Source organism: Herpailurus yagouaroundi, unplaced genomic scaffold (genome assembly GCF_014898765.1).
Source record: "Herpailurus yagouaroundi ecotype Mexico unplaced genomic scaffold, PumYag 159, whole genome shotgun sequence".
Taxonomy (NCBI): Eukaryota; Metazoa; Chordata; class Mammalia; order Carnivora; family Felidae; genus Herpailurus; species Herpailurus yagouaroundi.
In genome coordinates, this window is record NW_024412400.1 from 77,239,910 (window position 1) to 77,256,797 (window position 16,888).

The window sequence follows — 16,888 nt, forward strand, 5'->3', positions numbered from 1 at the left end:
AATATTAATGTTTATTTATTTTTGAGAGAGAGTGGGAGAGAGAGCATGAGTGGGGGAGGGGCAGAGAAAGAAGGAGACACAGAATCCGAAGCAGGCTCCAAGCTCTGAGCTGTCAGCACAGAGCCCAACGTGGGGTTTGAACTCTGCAACTGTGAGATCACGACCTGAGCCAAAGTCAGATGCTTAACTGACTGAGCCACCCAGGTGCCCCAACTAGGTGTCTGTTTGAAAGACAAATGTTAGACCCTAGGAATTTCAGGTTCCTACCGTGCTGTGGAGTATGATTTGCATATACACTTCTGAAACATCATTAATCAAGGGAGTTTAGGATTCCACACCTTATCTCTCACACACACCTGTTCTTGCTAGAAATGAATAAGCAGATAGCAACTGCAGCTGCACAGTGGCTTTACTGATTTAAGGAACATCATTAGTCTCATCTTTAAAGCTGGAGTATTATGGCAAAGCTTCAAGGGTGCTTCTAATATATAGTTCTTTTCAGAGTCAATTGCCATTAGGACACATTTTTAAAATGTCATTCAGAAGCTGTTTTTTTTTTTTTTTAAGATAGGCAGTTTTAAAGTTATCAACAACAACAACAAAATAACCTTTTAAGCAAGTGCATTTTCTTTTTTTTTTTTTTAATTTTTTTTTTCAACGTTTATTTATTTTTGGGACAGAGAGAGACAGAGCATGAACGGGGGAGGGGCAGAGAGAGAGGGAGACACAGAATCGGAAACAGGCTCCAGGCTCCGAGCCATCAGCCCAGAGCCTGACGCGGGGCTCGAACTCACAGACCGCGAGATCGTGACCTGGCTGAAGTCTGACGCTTATCCGACTGCGCCACCCAGGCGCCCCTAGCAAGTGCATTTTCAAGGATGAAATAGAATATCCTGGACAGGTTTCATCATATTAACCACTGTTGTATGTAGGACCCAACAAATTTAAATGAGGTTTGCCTCCTTTGATATAAAATAAGAAAAAATGAACTCCCATTTCTTCTTTCCACATTATATAGAGAATGTTAGTCCTTAATTTTTACTGGGTCACAGACACTTTGAGAATATGATGTAAGATAGGGTATGTCTTCTAAGAAAGACACTCAGATACATATACACAAACATTAGTGTAAATTTTTAGGGATTATTGACTCATAAAATCTACTCATAGACACTTTAGTTTCAAAGCCCCAATCTAGAGGGTAGTGTAGTTTTAAGAACTCAGAATAAAATCCACTTAGGGATGCCTGGGTGGCTCAGTCAGTTAAGCAGCCGACTTCGGCTCAGGTCATGATCTCGCGGTCCGTGAGTTCGAGCCCCACGTCGGGCTCTATGCTGACAGCTCAGAGCCTGGAGCCTCTTTCAGATTCTGTGTCTCCCTCTCTCTCTGCCCCTCTCCTCCTCGCGCTCTATCTCTCTCTCTCTCAAAAATAAATATTAAAAGAAAAAAAAAAGAATAAAATCCACTCAGTGTCTAAAGAAGAAAAAGTGTGTGTGTGTATGTGTGTGCATGCACTTTAGCATTAATTTGAAAATAAGTCACCTTGCAGACCAAGCTGCAAGAAATTACAGAAATATTTTCTTTTTTTAACGTTTATTTATTTTTGAGAGACAGAGAGAGAGAGAGCAGGAGTGGGAAAGGGGTGCAGAGAGAGAGACAGAGAGAGAGAGAGACAGAATCTGAAGCAGTCTCCAGTCTCTGAACTGTCAGTGCAGAGCCCAACGTGAGACCCCAATCCACAAAGCGTGAGATCATGACCTGAGCCGAAGTCAGACGCTTAACCGACTGAGCCCCCCACCAAGTGTCCCCAGAAATCTTTTCCATTGTTGTCTTTTTTTTAAGATTTTATTTTTTATTTTATTTTAATTTTTTTAATGTCTATTTATTTTTGAGAGACAGAGAGAGAGAGAGAGAGAGAGAGAGAGAATGCAAGTGGGAGAAGGGCAGAGAGAGAAGGAGACATAGAATCCAAAGCAGGTTCCAGGCTCTGAGCTGTCAGCACAGAGCCCTACATGGGGCTCGAACTCATGAATAGCAGGATCATGACCCGAGGTGAAGTCAGACACTTAACTGACTGAGCCACCCAGGCACTCCTAAAGATTTTATTTTTAAGTAATCTCTGCACCCAATATGGGGCTCAAACTCACAACCCCAAATCAAGAGTTGCATGCTCTACTGATTGAGCCAGCCAGGCGCCCCTTTTCTATTGTTATCTTTAATGTCAAGGACAAATTTATATAAAAATCCAGCAACATACAATTTAAAAATTATTCTAAATTAAACTACAGTTCAAGGCACACTCTAGGGTTTTTGTTTGTTTTTGTTTTTGATAACAGAAAACATATTCATTCCATATTTCTCTATCAGAACGTTTGATAATTTTATTTGGGTTCACAGGTGAAAATACTATGAAAGTTCATTTACATCACACTAAAAGACAACTTGAGCCCATTTGTTTATTTACTTATTTACTGACAATTCTGAGGAATAATTCACATACCATACAATTCACTCATTTAAAACTACACAACTCAGTGGTTTTTAGTAGATTCACAGAGTAATGTAACCATCATCACAATAATTTCAGAATGTTTTCGTCAACCCAAAAAGAAACCCTGTCCCCATTAGCAGTCACTCCCCATTCCCTAGCCCCTAATTATTCCAGTCTTAGGCATCCTACGATCTGCTTTCTTTCCCTACAGGTTTGCCTACTTTGGAAATTTCATATAAATGTCTATACAATATGTGGCCTTCTGTGATTGGCTTTTTTCATTTAGCATGACATTTTGAAGGTTCATCATGTTGTAGTACATATCAGTACTTTATTTCTTTCTATGGCCAAATATTCTATTATATAGCTATACTATACTTTGTTCATCTATTCACCAGTTGATGGAGATTTAGGTTGTTTCCAACTTGGGGCTCCTATGAAGAACATTACTATAAACACTTGTGTACAAGTTTTTGCGTTGACCAGCCCATTAAAAGTATAAAGAGAACTCTTATAATTATAACAAAACTATACAGAATTTATTATGCAGTCATGTCAGACTTTTCAAGATTCAACAATTTGCATATCCGGCATCACAAAGCTCATCATGACCGGGAAATTGGCATCATTACTTTATCATAGAATCAGAGGAGATTAGATGTTTTCTAAGATCCCTTCTTACATTAAATCAATAATGATTACTTTCTGTTTTGTCTCCATGCACAGAAAAGAAAGATAGGTTGTAGACATCTCCTGGTCCTGCGGAAATTATCAACAAACATTACTGAGCGCCTTACAAGCAGCAAGCACAACTGTGCACATGTACCTGGGTTGTAGATGGAAGTAATACACCAAGTATGACTTGCCAAGCTACTCTGAGTTCCCCATTCTAGTGTGAAGTACTTGACTCCCTCACTATTTCTCAACTGTGTTTTGCCCACTTTAATACTGTTATGCTTTTGACATTCTTCCTCTCTTTCTGGTAACTACTTCTGCCTCTCCTTGAGCAACTTTCCATTCTCACTCACAAAGACCCTCATTGTTGATTCAACCCTGCCAACTATCTCCACTCCACCTCGCAGACTAGGGACTAAACTTCATCACAGCTTTCCATGCTGGATTAATGCCCCTCTGGACTCCAGGTTTGCCACATGCTGTGCAAGATGCTCAGGAGGTGCACAATGGATGTTTGTTGAATGACAGATCCATAAGATTTCCTACCAGTGCCACGTGTGTGAGTTTTAAAGGGATAAAATGAATTTGTGGCTTAGTTGCATTTTTCAGTCATTAATTGATGACACCCTTCTCCAATGATCAAAGCACTTGGAAGCCTCAACTTATTCATGAGTCTCTTTCCTTAGCTATTTTGGTATTAACACAGTTTATTCAGTGGGATTGAAATAATTTACTTGATAGGGACAGATTCAGAGGCATAGGAAGCACACTCCTAAAGATTTGACCCATTAGAATAATCAGACAGAAGACCCAAAGAGAAAGTTTATCTAACCAATTATTTCTTTTGCTTTGTATTTCAGAGCAATCTTACTTTGGATTTTCAGATGTAATTTCAGTGAAATTCAGTGAGCATCACCTGATGTCAGCATGTGAGGCACAACCTGGAAGGCTGAATCACAATTTACTGCTAGGGGGTCCTGCCAAGCTTTGCCATTCTTTCATAGGAGGGTTTCCTAAGGAAGCCAATTTTTTCAGATAGTCACAGGGCTCTAGTTGTGGAATATCAAGATTCTGCCTATAATATTTCTGCAACTTCTCTAGCACTGTCGGCAACCCAACTGTGGAGGCATAGAACATGGGCCCACCCACGTGCCTTGGCCATCCATACCCATGTAAATAGACAACATCAATGTGCTCTGGAGTAGCAGCTATCCCTTCTCCCAAGATACGGAATGCTTCATTGATGAGTGAATATAAGCAGCGCTCAAGGATCTCATCCTGGCTAATGATGCGTGGTTCAATGTGATAGGTTTCTCTGTACTGTGACAGAAATTCAGAAAGCCAGGGATCAGGTTTGTGAATCCTACCCAATGGCTTATCATATTGGTACCAACCCTTACCTGTCTTCTGGCCAAATCGTCCTAATTCACAGAGCATATCGGGAATTGGGCAATATCTCTCATTGCCCCGCTTTCGGGCAGGAGTTCCTGGAGGCAACGTAGGTCCAGTAAGGCCTTGCCCTTGTCGACATTTCCAACCCACATCCAATCCAGAAAGATCTGACACTCTAAAAGGTCCTATTTTGAAACCAAACTCTTCTAGCACCTGGTCTATCTCTTCTGGCTTACTGCCTTCTTCTAACAAGAAATATGACTGATTGTAATAATGCTTTAACATTCGATTGCCAACAAATCCCTTACAGTTACCTACAACTACTCCAATTTTTTTAATCTTTTCTGATAAATTCATAACTGTGGCAATAGTAGTAGGGGAAGAGTATTGGCTGGGAATAATCTCTAACAACCTCATGATATGAGCTGGTGAGAAGAAGTGAGTGCCAATGACCAAGTGAGGGCGATCAGTGGAAGAAGCAATCTCATCAATGTCCAGGGCTGAAGTATTGGTGCACAAAAAAGTTTCTGGCTTGCACACAGCTGACAATTCAGCAAAGACTTGCTTCTTCAAGTTAATTTCCTCAAATACTGCTTCAATGACTAAATCTACACCACCAAGCTCTTTCATAGACATAGTTAACCTGGGTTTTGGTCCTGACCAATGGTGGCTGCTATGCTGCATTTTGGATGCTTCCTTTTCCAAAACGGAGGTTATTATCCCATCGGCAGTCTCTAGTTGCTTCTTGTCCAATTCTACAGCAATCACAGGGATCTTGGCCTTTGCAAAAGAAATTACGATGCCTCGGCCCATTGTTCCCAAGCCTGCAGATAAGAGTGAAGCAGAGAAAGAATGATTCAGTGATGTTGGGAACTGGAAAATACTCAGTAAATGAGAGGCTTCTGTGGCAATGGGGCATTTAAAGAGATCAATTCAAGGAATACAAATAGAAGCCGCATTCTTGGTTGAAGAGGACAACCTTCCCTGATACAGAAGGACTGTTCTTTGGTCAAGGGTATATGAGTAGCTGCTAGAACCTCCAAACAAGCTCTCAAGAAATACAAATGGATTGAATATTAGTTAAGATTAGGCACTGTGTTAAGTGCTCCAGAGGATGGGACATTCAGTAATATTCACACACACACACACACACACACACACACACACACACTATTAGAATTAATAAACAAGTTCAGCAAGGTTGCATTATACAAGATCTATATACAAAAATCAATTTATTTCTATATACTAGCAATGAACAATCTGAATATGAAATTAAGAAAACAAATCTGCTTACAATAGCATTAAAAAGAATAAAATACTTCACAATAAATTTAAGAAAGAATTGTAAGACTTGTACCCTAAAAAACAGAAAACATTGTTGAAATAAATTAAAGAAGACCTAAATAAATAGAAAGACAACCCATGTTCATAGATCAGAAGACTTAATATTGTTAAAATGGCAACACTACCCAAATTGATCTGCAGATCCAATGTAATCCCTATCAAAAATCCAACTGGCTTTTTGCAGAAATTAACATGATATCCCTAAAACTCATATAGAAATGCAAGGAATCTAGAATAACCAAAATAATATTGAAGAGGAAGAACAAAGTTGGAGGATTCACTCTTCCCAATTTAAAAATTTATGACAAAGCTATGGTATTCAAGACAGTGTGGTATAAGGATAGACATAATAGAGCAATGAAATATAATTGAGAGTTCTGAAATAATCTCATAACTTATGGCCAGTCAATTTTTGATAAGAGTGCCAAGGTAATTCAATGGGGGAAAGGATAGTCTTTTCAACAAATTATGCTGGGACAACAGGATATCCATATGCAAAAGAATGATGTTGAACTCCTACCTCACATCATTTACAAAAATTAATTCAAATTGGATCACAGCCTGAAGAGTTAAAACTATAAAACTCTTATGAGTAAATCTCCATGACCTTGGATAAGGCAATGGTTTCTTAGAAATGATACCAAAAGCATAAGCAACAAAAGAAAAAAATAGATAAATTAGACACCATCAAAATTAAAATTTTTTTGTGCTTCAAAGGATGCCATAAAGAAAATAACAAGAACCATGGAATCATATATCTAGTAAAGGACTTGCATCAAAATATATAAAGAACTCTAACAATTCACACAAGATCCCTCATTACTACCAGGATGTAGAAGATGCAGAGAACAACTGTAAGGCCTTGGAGGAGACTGTCGAGCAGGTGCTGGCAAACTATGGTCTGAGGGCCAAATCCATCCCACTGCCTATTTTAGTACTGCTGGTGAGCTAAGAATGGTTTTGTATTTCAAATAGTTGAAAACAACAACAACAACAAAAAAGAATAATATTTTCTGACACATGCGAATTATATCAAATTCAAATTTCAGTCCCATAAATAAAGTTTTATTGGAACACAACCACACTAATTTGACTCCATATTATCTATGGCTGTTTTTGTGTGCAGAGTTGAGCAGTTGTTAAAGAGATGATATGGCCCAGAAAGCCTAAAATATTTATTATCTGGCCCTTAACAAAAAAAGTTTACCGACTCTCTCCAAAGGAGAATGGCAGAGCCATTAGTTGGAAAACAAACAAACAAACAAACAGAAAACAAAAAAAAAAAACTGGTCTTAGATGACCATATGGAGCAAGCAGGAAATAAATCTTTATTGTGTTAAACCAGTATTATCTATTACAGCAGCAGGTTATCTGTTACCTAACCAACCCATTGTGGATGAAACCATTTTGTTGATGAAACCCATTGTGGATGAAACCCACTGACCAGCTTTGGGATTGGTTTTGAATACAGAATGCTATCAGTCATCAGAAATCATTGTTTCTCTGGGATATATTTAATTTTCAAATTGTATTAACTTACTTAATATAACAAATATATTACATTATTTGAAAACGTTTAGTTTTCCAAAATTAATAAACATCTGCATTTCACTCAGTAGCAAGAAGGCTGGATAGCTCTCACTGCTATGGCAACTTGTATCCTAAACTTTAGCCTGGGTAAATAGGAGGTAGAGCATGACGTTCAAAACCCTGGCCTCCTGGCTCTCAGTCTCAAGCTCCACATAACATTTCTACCATTATAGAAATTATAATCTCACAGAGACAACAAGGACTAACAAGATGTAGCGTGAAAGCAATTCGTAAAGTGTAGCGTAAGGTAAGTGATATCTCAGAACTGACAACAGAGCAGGGAAGGAAAGGCAACTTCTGAAGGTATAGTTCTTTTTTTTTTTTCTAATGTTTTATTTATTTATTTGTGAGGGAGAGAGAGTGAGCACCTGAGTGGGGGAGGGGCAGAGAGAGAGAAGGAGACAGAGAATCAGAAGCAGGCTCCAGGCTCCAAGCCATCAGTGCAGAGCCCAACGTCGGGCTCCAAGCCATCAGTGCAGAGCCCAACTCACACACCAGAAGATCATGGCCTAATCCAAAGTCGGATGCTTAACCAAATGAGCCACCCGGGTGGCCCAATAGAGTTCAGTTCTTCAGAGCTCATCTCTTAGAGATCTGCTAAATGACCTTTGGCTACAAATCCACTCATAATCCAAACCATAAATGCTTTGTGTAAGTGTCCTAGCCATAATTTTAGATTCTCTTTAGCCCAATGATAAACTGACACAGATCATTTAATCACTGAAACCAAAACATACATGAAAACACAATATGTATTTCTTTTTAAAAAGTTCTTAGCTCCTAATTTTTCTTTTCACAAACTTGTGTCTCCAAGATCTCACAAACAAAGGGCTGAAAAGCCAAGCTTTTCACTGTTGGGAATTACCTTTTCAAAGGTACATATTATATTGATATTGACTTTAGTTTACTAATTTTTCCTCATTAAATACATATAGACAGGAGCAAGGAGTCCTGCTTCCCTAACAACCTATTGTCTTTAACTGCCATGGAATTAAATCTGGTCAAGAACCTCTTCTTTTGACAGAAGTAAATAAAGAATAAGGGCTGCTTTCACGACTGGTTCTGCAGTTCTAGTCCACTGCAGTCTCCTCCCCTTTTGATGGCTTTGAGAGCGCCCAGCCCTGTTCTCAGAAGCCTGGAAATGGGCTCGTGGACGTACACAGTTGGGGTTTTGCCAGAGGGCAGAGTGAAAGGGCGGTAAGTCATGGAGTGTTTGAAGTCACTGACAAGAGCGTGGCTGACATGATGACCCTGGAAATGAAATCTGAATGGACAAGAAAGTCAAGATAAGGGGAGCTGATCAAGTAATGGATGCAGTTGGAATAATCAACTAAAAGATGTGGGAAGATACAAGGTTGTGGGGTAAAGGTTGGATTTGGAATTTCAGAGGTGGAGGAATATTCAGGGTAAAGACAAGACCCATGGTAAAGGCATGAGTAGGGGTCATGGAATTGAAGTATATGAACATTACTGGATCTGAGGAGGCAAAGGCACCTGGAAGGAACAGGACTGGATGCATTGTCCACACGGATGATGAAGACAATCAGGATGGCAGCTGGATTTGGGAGAAAGTGGATAACTGTGAGCCAGGTACCAGAATTTTCAGCCAAGTGGAGGTGGGGGTGGGGGGCGCAATACAGTAATGAGGAGGGACAGAACGATAAGAGCAGATGGCAGAGCTACAGAGGAGTGTCTTGAAAGAGATAATGGTCTGAGAAGGGAATTGGGAAGTGCCACTGGGGCTCCTGGGCCGTGAAAGAAGCAGTAGCATTCTCCTGAGAGGGGTGCCCAGAGTAAGCAAGGTTTCAGGCAGGAGACAGACAAGGAGTCATTAGTGAAGCAGAAGAGGCTGTAGGAGCGTTCCAGAGGGCACTGGGTACAGTGGGAGGCTGAGTCACAATGAACAAGTACAGGGCAGTATGGGGACAGACATGAAGAAGGGGGAGATGACCAAACTCTCACTTTATTTGTATCCAAGTTATCATCTATGTATTTTAAATGCTTTTTCTTCAAAAAATTTTTTTAATGTTTATTTATTTTTGAGAGAGAGAGAGAGTGCAAGCAGGTGAGAGGTAGAAAGAGAGGGAGACACAGAATCTGAAACAGGCTCTCGGCTCTGAGCTTTCAGCAGAGAGTCCAACATGGGGCTTGAATTCACAAACTGTTGAGATCAGGAGCACAGCCAAAGTCAGACATTCAACCAACTGAGCCACGCAAGTGCCCCTTAAATGCTTTTACAAATATTTTTCTGAACAATATGGGGTACACTTAAAAAAAACAACTTCAGGGGCACCTAGGTGGCTCAGTCAGTTAAGCGCTCAACTCTTTATTTTGGCTCAAATCATGATCTCACAGTTTGTGAGATTGAGCTCAAATCATGATGTCACAAACTGTGAGATTGAGCCCTGCATTGGGCTTTCCACTCATAGCGCAGAGCCTGCTTAGGATTCTCTCTCTCCCTCTCTCTCTGCCCTTCCCCAGCTCTTTCCCCCTCTCTCTGACTGAAAATAAATAAACAAACTCAAAAACAAAAACAGAAGCAAAACAACTTCAGACTTTTAGACATTTCATGTCAGACATGAATTTAGAATCTTTTTATAAAGGCTCACAACAAGGAACTAGGGAAACTCTCAAACAATGACTGACCAACACAATACTGATATATTTCACCTTTGCAATTGTATTGCATTAATTATTCTTGGCGTGAAGGAATATAGAGAAGAAGAAACAGGTTAAGTGCACATCAACTAGGAATAAATATTGGTGCTGCTGAAAAAGCACACACACACAAAAAAGGAACATTCATAGTTCTCTGTCTCACTCTCTCTATCCACCTTGTTTAAAAACTGTAACTGGGGGGTGTCTGGGTAGCTCAGTCAGTTAAGCGTCCAACTCTTGATTTCAGCCCAGGTCAGGATCTTATGGTTCATGGGATTGAGTCCCATGTTAGGTCCTGTGCTGACAGCATGGAGCCTGCTTGGGATTCTCTCTCTCCCTCTCTCTCTGCCCCTCCCCTACTGTGAACATGTGCTTCTTGCTCTCTTTCTCAAAATAAATAAATAAGCATTAAAAAAAGTCAAAAGTGAGCAGAGTCCAGACTGGAAGGAGCACAGTGTGACTGATACAATAGGCCGAGAAGATGTTGAGTGGGCTCTTTTCCTCCAAACTGGGTTGGTGCTGGACAGCTGGGTGAGGGTTAAGAAAGCTGACACTTTCAGGAAACTATGGACTTCCTCCCCCAGAAGACTGTACATAAGCTGACACATATAACATTTTGCTTACCATTTCCGGGGGTTTAAAATCCACCAGAGACCCTTTATCCAATATGTCATTTGCAAATATCTTCTCCTATTCCATCAGTTGCCTTTTAGTTGGTTGTTTCCTTTGCAGTGCAGAAGCTTTTTATCTTGATGAAGTCCCAACAGTTAATTTTTGTGATGGAATAGGAAAAGGTATTTGCAAATGACATATTGGGCAAAGGGTTAGTATCCAAAATCTATAAAGAACTTACCAAACTCAACACCTGAAAAAACAAATAATCCAGTGAAGAAATGGGCAGAAGACATGAATAGACACTTCCCCAAAGAAGACATCCAGATGGCCAACAGACACATGAAAAGATGCTCAACATCACTCATCATCAGGGAAATACAAATCAAAACCACCTTGCAACACCACCTCACACCAGTTAGAGTAGCTAAAATGAACAACTCAGGCAACAAGAGATGCTGGCGAGGATGTGGAGAAACGGGAAGCCTCTTACACTGTTGGTGGGAATGCAAACTGGTGCAGCCACTCTGGAAAACAGTGTGGAGGTTCCTCAAAAAATTAAAAATAGAATTACCCTATGACCCAGCAATAGCACTACTAGAAGTTTATCCAAAAGATATAGAAGTATTGATTCATAGGGACACATGTACCCCACTGTTTGTAGCAGCACTTTCAACAATAGCCAAGTTATGGAAAGAGCCCAAATGTCCATCAACTGATGAATGGATAAAGAAGATGTGGTTTATATATATCATGGAATACTACTTGGCAATGAGAAAGAATGAAATCTTGCCATTTGCAACAAGGTGGATGAAACTCGAGGGTATTATGCTAAGTGAAATAAGTCAGTCAGAGAAAGACAGATACCATATGTTTTCACTCATATGTGGAATTTAAGAACCTTAACAGACCATGGCGGACGGGAAGGGGAAAAATAGTTTCAAAGAGAGAGGGAGGCAAACCATATGAGACTCTTAAATACAGAGAACAAACTGAGGGTTGATGGGGGCGGTGCAGGAGAGAGGGGAAAAAGGATGCTGGGCATTGAGGGATGAGGCATTTGCTAGGATGAGCTCTGGTGTTGTATATAAGCGATCAATCATGGGAATCTACTCCCGAAGCCAAGAGCACACTGTATACACTGTATGCTAGCTAACTTGACAATAAATTATATTAAAAAAAAATAAAATAAAATCCACCAAAGACCATTCTTGGGTCAAGACTAAGAGCAAAGGAAGATTAGGAAAGTGGCACAAAGAAGCTAATCAGAGGGCTAGCTTCTGAGGAAAGAAGACGTTTTGTTTGGGAAAATCGCTGAGGGAAAAATTAAGGTCACTGTTTCAGGGTGCAGAGAGAGTTGAGGAGAGTGATGTTGAATGACGAGAAGTGAATGGATCCAGGGACCAGAAAGGCAGAGCCTTCATTCCAAATACCTAGCTATAAGAGTGACAGACCATACCTTGAAATATGGCACAAGTTATAACCATTGTTGGGAAACCCAGGAGTGAGAGATTCATGCAGGGAAGAGGAGATGATGAGTAAAAAATGCCCAGAGTCTGGAGTCAGACAGACCGAATGTAGACCCTTACACCGCCTGTGTTTAGCTTACTGTTGAGAAGGTTGGTGTCTCTAGGCCTCACATATAAAATGAAGATAATTCACGGGCTGGGGTGCAAAATAAGTTAGCTACGCAAGTAACGTGTTTAGCATAGAGTCTGATACCCAGTGGCCCTAAGCAAAAAAAGTGGCCCTGCACTTTATATGTGCAGATTTGGAAAATGACTTTAACCACATTATGTTCTTACCGACAACACCAACTGAGGAGATGGGCCGCGCTGACGCCGTTTTCCAGGATGCTCCAGAAAGAGCTGACCACTTATTTGCCTTCCTCTCAGCAAAGAAAGCATATTGCAGGGCTTGAGCCTGCCCTGATTTCTGAAGGTACATAAACAGCTCCTCTTCCTTCTTGATGCCCACCTCATAGGGATACTGTACAGCAGCCTGGACTGCACGGACACAAGTCTCCTGAGAAAGGCACCCAGGATGCTGCTTCCGCATCTTCAAAAGGGCTTCGCTGAAAATTTCGTCCATGTTGGGCAAGCTCTGAATTGGCTTGTTGCAGAGTCTACGGGATTCTAGAGATTGACCTTCCAGAAATAAGAAAGATAATCACATCTTTGGAAATGTTACTTGTACCAAGGGAATATGAGCAAATAATAACAATAATAATAATAATATAACCTATTCAAATTCAAAATACAAAATTAAATGCTATTCATCAAAATACTTAACGTAACACTAATATCAAAATATCTGTTATCTTTGCACCTTAGTCCTGCAAGATAGAATTCAACAGATTCAAAGTAATTTTCAAGTTACCTAATTTCAGCATAAAAATTGCATTTTCCTTCTGTTCCAAAACCGAGACAGTGTTATAGTAGATGGAATATTAAACTCTCCGTAGGTTTCAGGAAAATATTTCTGAGCTAAGAATATTTTAAATCCAAAATAATCTTAACTCTGTTCCTAACAGCAACAAAAATTTAAAAACACCTAGAAAAGAAGGCAGTGCTATATTGGTGCAAGGAGAGACATACAAATCAGTGGAAGAGAACTGAGTGTTCAAAATTTAATCCTGACAATGAGAGCCAACTGATTTTCTTTCTTTTTTTTTTTTTAATTTTTTTTTCAACGTTTTTATTTATTTTTGGGACAGAGAGAGACAGAGCATGAACGGGGGAGGGGCAGAGAGAGAGGGAGACACAGAATCTGAAACAGGCTCCAGGCTCCGAGCCATCAGCCCAGAGCCTGACGCGGGGCTCGAACTCACGGACCGCGAGATCGTGACCTGGCTGAAGTCGGACGCTTAACCGACTGTGCCACCCAGGCGCCCCAGAGCCAACTGATTTTCAACACAGGTGCCAAAACAATTCAAGTGAAGTAAGGAGAGTTTTTTCGATAAATGGTGCTGAAATAACTGGATAGCTACATGCAAAAAAAAAATAAAAAATAAAAAATAAATGGATCCTTACCTAGAACCATATACAAAAATTAACTCACAGTGGATCATAAATCTACACTGAAGAGCTAAAACTATAAAAATTCCTAGAAGAAAACAGAAAAGCTTCAGGACCTCAGGTTAGGCAAAGTATTCTTAGCATAATCCATGAAAGAAAAAAATCAATAAACTGAACTTCATCAAAATTAAAGACATTGCACTTCAAAGAACACCATAAAGAAAAAGAAATGATTGGGGCACTTGGGTGGCTCAGTCAGTTGAGCATCCCACTTGGGCTCAGGTCATGATCTCACAGCTTGTGAGTTCGAGTCCTGCATCGGGCTCTGTGCCGACAGCTCAGAGCCTGGAGCCTGCTTCGGATTCTGGGTCTCCCTCTCTCTCTACGCCTCCTCCACTTATGCTCTGTCTCTCTCTGTCTCAAAAATAAATAAACATTAAAAAAGAAAAAGAAAAAGAAATGATAAGCCATAAACTGGGAGAAAATATTTGTATGGCAGGCAGAGTAATGCCCCCCTCCCCATGTCTACTTCCTAATCCCTAGAACCTATGAGTATGTAACCTTACATGGCAAAGGGACTCTACAGATATGATGAATGTTAAAGAACTTGAGATGTGGAGATTATCCTTTATTGTCTAGATGTTCCCAACTTAATCACATGAGTCCTTAAAAGAGGAGACCCCTTCCCAGCTATGTGGAGAGAGACACTGGTGAGGAGGAAAGGTAAGAGAGACACAGCATGGGGAAGATTTGACCTGTTGGTGATGAAGTGGCTTTGAAGGTGGAGGTAAGAGGCCAAGAATCAGGGAACTCAGTGGCCTCTAAGCCATTCATTTCAACTTAAAACCAGCAAGAACTTGGAAATGTTGGTCCTATAACACAAGACACTGAATTGTGCCAACAACCTGACTGAGCAGGAAACAGATTTTCCCCTAAAGCTTCCAGAAAGGAGTACAGCTGCAAACACTGGATTTTAGGCCAGTGAAAACCTCCCACCACACTTCTGACCTATAGATCTGTAAGATAATAAAAATTGGTGTTGTTTATTTATTTTTTTTTTAATTTTTATTTTTGGGACAGAGAGAGACAGAGCATGAACGGGGGAGGGGCAGAGAGAGAGGGAGACACAGAATCGGAAACAGGCTCCAGGCTCCGAGCCATCAGCCCAGAGCCCGACGCGGGGCTCGAACTCACGGACCGCGAGATCGTGACCTGGCTGAAGTCGGACGCTTAACCGACTGCGCCACCCAGGCGCCCCAAAAAATTGGTGTTGTTTAAACTGCGAAACTTGCAGTAATTGTTATCAACAGAAGACTAGTATGATTTACAAATCAAATATCTAATGAAGTATTTGTATCCAGAGTATTTAAAGAATTCTTGTCTCTCAATAGTAAGAAGGCAAACAAATCAATTTTCTAAATGGGCAAAATTTTGAGGGATATTTCACCAAAGAGGATATACGAATGGCTAATACATATGTGAAGAGGTATTCAATATCATCAGTCATTAAGGAAATGCAAATTCAAACCACAGTGATAAAAAACAAACAAACCATAGTGAATGTGGTAGGTAGTCTCTAAGTAATGTCATTTTTGAGATTAAGTTACAAAAAGACTGGCTTCAGTCTCGTTCACCCTCTCTTGCTCTCTCACCTGTTCGTTCTAATGGAAGCCAGCTGCCATATGTGAACTGCCCTTTGGGGAAGCTCATGTGGCAAAGAACTGAAGGAGACCTTCAGCCAACAGCCAACGAGGAACAGGGCCAACACACCCTATGGGACTGAATCTTACTAACAACTACTTGAATGAATTTGGAAGCAGATTCTCCCCCATTCAAGCCTTGAGGTGAAAAGAGCCAGAGGCAATACCTTGAATGCAATCTTTTGTGAAACCCTAAACCAGAGGACCAAGCTAACCACATCTACATTCCTGACCCACAGAAACTGCCAAATAATAAATGTTTGATTTTAAGCAGTTACATTTGGGGGTAATGTATTATGTAGCTAGAGAGAACTAATATAGACTCACTAGAATGACTACTATCCAAAAGACATCACTACCAAATGTCGGTGATGATGTGGAGTAACTGAAATCCTCAGACATTACTTGTGAAAATCTAAAACAGTATACCTACTTTAAAAAGTCTCGTAATTTTTTAAAAAGATAAGCTTATTGTTCAACTGAGCAACTTCACTCCTAGGAATCTACCTAAGAAAAATGAAAACATATTTCCACATAAAACTTGTATATAAATGTCCATAATAGTATTATTCATAATAGCTCATCAACTGATGAATGGATAAAAAAAATGATGTGGTATAGCTATACATTAGAATACTATTCAGCAATCAAAATAAAATCAAAATACTATCAGCAAACTACTGATACATGCTACAATTCAAATGAGCCTCAAAACATTATGCAAACTGAAGGAAGCCAGATACAAAAAATTACATATCATATGATGCCATTCACAGTAAATGTCCAAAAAGGCAAATCTATAGAGACAGAAAGATCAGTGGTTGCCTAAGGCCAGGGGTAGGAGGGGGGTAAGCTGCAAAAAGACTTGAGGGAAATTTTGGGGGTAATGACAAGTCCTAAAACTGATACATGGCGATGGTTGTGCAACTCTATAAAGTGAATTATGCATCACTAGAGCTGTTTTTAAAAATGCCTAGAAATGAATTTATCAAGAAATATACAAGACCTTTAAGAATGTAACTATACCATTTTATTGAAGAACATATAATAAGACCTTAATAAAGACAGACTCATGTTTCTGGATATAAACATTTAATAGCATGAAAATATAAATATTTTCCATATATATTATATATGAATTTCTCATTAGAACCCTTGTGGTTCTGTATTAAAAAAAATAATAACTCAACAGGGACACCTGGCTAGCTAGCCAGTAGAGTATGTAACTCTTGCTCTCAGGATCGTAAGTCTGAGCCCCACGGGGGTCATGGTGCCTACTTGAAATAATAATATTAATAAAAATAAAAATAATTTGGGGTGCCTGGGTGGCTCAGTTGGTTAAGCATCCGACTTCAACTCAGGTCATGATCTCTCTGTGAGTTCGAGCCCCGAGTCAGTCTCTGTGC

At 40.0% G+C, this 16,888-nt stretch overlaps 1 protein-coding gene across 1 annotated transcript in view; it reads right to left on the bottom strand.

Annotated features, from left to right (window-relative positions):
* Nucleotides 1–3,008: 3,008 nt before the first annotated feature.
* Nucleotides 3,009–16,888, bottom strand: part of EHHADH (enoyl-CoA hydratase and 3-hydroxyacyl CoA dehydrogenase) — a 47,579-nt gene continuing 33,699 nt past the window's right edge. The window contains exons 6-7 of the mRNA XM_040480991.1: nucleotides 12,571–12,912; nucleotides 3,009–5,382 (exon numbers count right to left, since the gene is read on the bottom strand). Of these exons, the coding sequence (XP_040336925.1) occupies nucleotides 4,121–5,382; nucleotides 12,571–12,912 (1,604 nt within the window). The 3' untranslated portion in view covers nucleotides 3,009–4,120. The remainder of the gene's footprint in view (nucleotides 5,383–12,570; nucleotides 12,913–16,888) is intronic.